The following is a 3,764-nucleotide window of genomic DNA, read 5'->3' on the forward strand; positions in this document are numbered from 1 at the left end:
ATCATTTAACTGAATTTTCCACAGCAAGTGTTTCTCTTAGAAAAATGATATTGGTATATCTTTCCTAATATAAATTATTGTCAGGGTCTTAAGTAAATGTGTGGGCTGGGATTCTTTTACAGTAGGTGTCTGACTTGTTGGCAATAAATTTGATCAAAAAAATAGACAGCATGTACAAAAATTCTTCACACTATAAGAAATCACAGTTATATCTAAAACTCCAAATAATTCCCCCTATTCTTGTCAAAAGTCCACTCAGGCTGATTTGATTACTTTAGAATCTAACTGACAAGTTGAACTATTTTTTCACTACTTTATTTCTTCTCCTTATCTTTATTAAACCGTGAAATTCACTTTAAAATACCACCCATTATGGCTAATCATTCACATGCCAGCTGACTTAACATTTTCCAACTTTTTTTCTGACTGAACTTTATTTATTTATTTATATGTTTTGTGCTTGGTGACCTATATATGTTGTTCAAAGAGGCCTCAAACATTCTATAAACTATGTGAGTGATGCTATAATATAACAATACTCAGTTAAGGTAATGAGTAATGTGAGTCAACAATATTACTAAAACCTAGACAACAATGAAATTAAAAACATAAAGTACGACTTGTACAGAGTTACATAAAGAAATTTGTCAAAACTAACTTTTAAGACAATCAATCTTCAACACTGTTGTCATAAAAACCAAATAATAACGCTTACACCAAACAGTTTCATATATCCAACAATTATAAAGTTTACCATTATAATAAAAACAATTTTAAATTCCATAAAGACAAGTATGGATAGATATATACACAACTTAGCTAGCTATAGTGATATAGAATGTTTTAATGCTACAAAAAGTATTGAAAAAAGAAAGTTAAAACTAAAAAAACTCTAGTATCCTTTTCTCTACAAGAAAAGAATAATTGGGACCCCAAACGTAGGAGTTCTGTTATAGAAGTAGTGATAAGATTCATCATTTTTTATGTACGTTTGTCAGGAAAAGTCACTTACTTAGATGAAAATTTGTTTAAATACTGAAATTTTGATTTACTCCATGAACGCATATATATATAGTGATTTAGGTGGCTTCATAAGTACAACAAACTTTAGTTTTGCTCAGCCAATACTGTGAAATAGTCATTGTTAATATATACACATTTTAAAAGTGGTTTTAAACAGGTGATTTGTTATTGCCACCATTTTGTTTCATGACAATCCCTACTATTAAGTACTACCATAATTAATGATAAGCAAGACTTGCAAATTACAGTATATGACTGATCCTACTCACAAACAAGAAAAAAACAGCAAATGGATACCAATAAAGATCTTCTTTGATCTAAATAACTTTCATTTCACTTCGTTACATCAACTGACAAAATGTTACACAGGATATCAGATATTTACCATAACATTTTTAATAGAAATTATTAATATAAGGATGACAAGAATTTAGTTGGTTTTCAGGTCTGTCCCTGTACATCCACCCTTGACAAAAATTAAAACTTACACCTACTATTTGTTTTTCTGGAAATTATTCATTCTCTTTTTAAATGCTTGTAAAGGTTGGGCTACACTAAGTACTACAAACAGCAACTCATTGCTTAAAACAATTACCCTATTACAAAAATTATCTTAATTGGTGCCAAATCTTAACTTTGTGTCCTCTCAGTTTAATGTTTTCATAATAGAGTAGAAAGAAAACAGAAGCCTTTATCCTAGCAATCCCTTAAATGATCTTGTAAATTTAAACGAGATTACCTCTTACTCCTCCTTTCTCAACAGAAAATAAGAGGTCTTAACCTATCATCATAACCCTTTCATTCCCAGAATCATTATAGTAGCCCTCCTCTGAACCCTTTCCAATAAGTCAATATCTCTTCTTTGATTTGAACAAAACTATATATATATATATATATATATATACAGTATTCCAATAATACTTAACTACTGATTTGTATAAAGAGATAATTATCTCTTTTCGGCTTGTAATTAATCAATACATTTATAAATATACACTTTAGAAGCTATTAGCTCTGTCACTAGCAACCAAGCACTGCCTTATGGTTTGGGTAACTTAAATACCACTATGTTATTCAAATTATAATACAGTTACATTACTTGCACTTTTATTTAATTAATGGCCATTTTCCAAACACTTATCCAATTAACCAATTGATCCAAGTCCTTTTTTAGTTGACTCAACATCATCACTATAGTTATAAATACCTTAGTTTAATGTCATCTGCAAATTTTACTAATTTACCAGTAATGCCTCTATCATTAACACTAATGTAAGTAATAAAAAGCAAAGGCCATGTTTGATTGAACCCCATTAACAACAACTTTTTACTTTCTTACATGATTTTTTTAGCTTATATTTTGTGTGACACCTTATAAATAACTTCTTCAAAATCAAAGTACACCAAGTCCATATCCTCAAAAAGGTTAACTGACTAGCAAGGGAAGATATCCTTTTGTTGAATCCATGCATACTTTTGTGATAACATACTTCACTAAATGATTTTGCAAACCTTTTATCAAGCTCTCCAGATTTTTTTTCTCACTACTGAAGTCGCACTAACTGGTCTATAAGTATAATTCCAAGGAAAACTCTTAACACCCCCTTACAAGTAACATTAGCAATTCTCTAATCCTCAGGCACCTCTCCCACTGTATTTATCTACCATCCCTTTCATTCTCTGTTTTCAAATAACTCCAATGCAAGCGATAACTGAACAAATAGTTATTAAGGTAATATCTCACTGATCTTGATCCATAATAACTCAAGTTGTTTGTAGTACAAAGACCACACCGTTAGTGTTATTTATCAATGGAGAATAAAAGGACAATAGGTGTGAATGTATTTATTTTTTTGCTCTAAATTAAAGTACTGGTGTTTTTCAGCAATTTAGTTTAAGAACTTTAAAATTAAAGTGAGCATGAAAGCTATTATTAGCGAATATGTCTACATTTTGCGCGACTTGATTATTATACTACTGGCTGAACACTTAATATTCACCAACTGATAATTATTTTACTCCTTTAAAATTAAACTTCGAAGTTCGAGAATTTATACTAATTCAGTAATTATACTTATATAACTTATACTTATAGCCTAACTTACCACTAGATGCATCCATCAAAACTTCGAAGCTGATTATAAATATTAAAGGATGTCTCCCGTTGTTTGTCTATGCTAAAACATTTCTTCTAAACATTCAGTCCTCATCATATAAATTTTTTAATGATTACGTAATAAAGCTTTTTTTAATTTTTCATTTTTTTCTTAAATAAAAAACAACAACTTTTCCCTAACCTTTACACCAGGTTTAGGCTTCACCTCATACGAAGACAGGGTGAGGCTTCACTGTTTCACATTTTAGATGCGTGATGGCGCTCTGTTCTTAAGCGTTTCATTGACCTCGTGTCCTCACTGCGTTAATAAAGTAATTGTGTAAATTATTCAATATCCAGTCTTGATGTTATACTAATAACACATACATATATATAAACTATTTTAAGTATTTTTTATGAATAAAATTAAAATATCGATTTCAATTTCTTTAAGATTTCACCTGAAAAAAATTAATTTTCCTTTTAAACATAAGATTGTAAGAAACCAAGACTAAGAGTAATGTATTTTTTATAACTATATATGTATATCATTATAAATAAATTAAATATTTTTTGAAGTCGTTTAATTTTTAACAGATAACCACTCAAATTAAGTGAGGAACCTAAGTATAACAAAACTTGATCT

At 29.3% G+C, this 3,764-nt stretch overlaps 1 protein-coding gene across 6 annotated transcripts in view; it reads right to left on the reverse strand.

The window, feature by feature from the left end:
* LOC106464591 overlaps positions 1-3,362 on the reverse strand; it is a 59,622-nt gene extending 56,260 nt beyond the window's left edge. For 5 of the 6 annotated variants that reach the window (XR_002611786.1, XR_002611787.1, XM_022392325.1 and 2 more), the window contains exon 1: positions 3,129-3,362. Coding sequence is in view for 4 of the 6 variants with exons in the window: in XM_022392325.1 (XP_022248033.1) it covers positions 3,129-3,144 (16 nt within the window). In the remaining 2 variants the exon portion in view is untranslated. The remainder of the gene's footprint in view (positions 1-3,128) is intronic. The other variant, XM_022392326.1, reaches the window with a different exon arrangement.
* Positions 3,363-3,764: the final 402 nt, after the last annotated feature.

This window comes from Limulus polyphemus, unplaced genomic scaffold (genome assembly GCF_000517525.1).
Source record: "Limulus polyphemus unplaced genomic scaffold, Limulus_polyphemus-2.1.2 Scaffold1696, whole genome shotgun sequence".
NCBI lineage: Eukaryota > Metazoa > Arthropoda > Merostomata > Xiphosura > Limulidae > Limulus > Limulus polyphemus.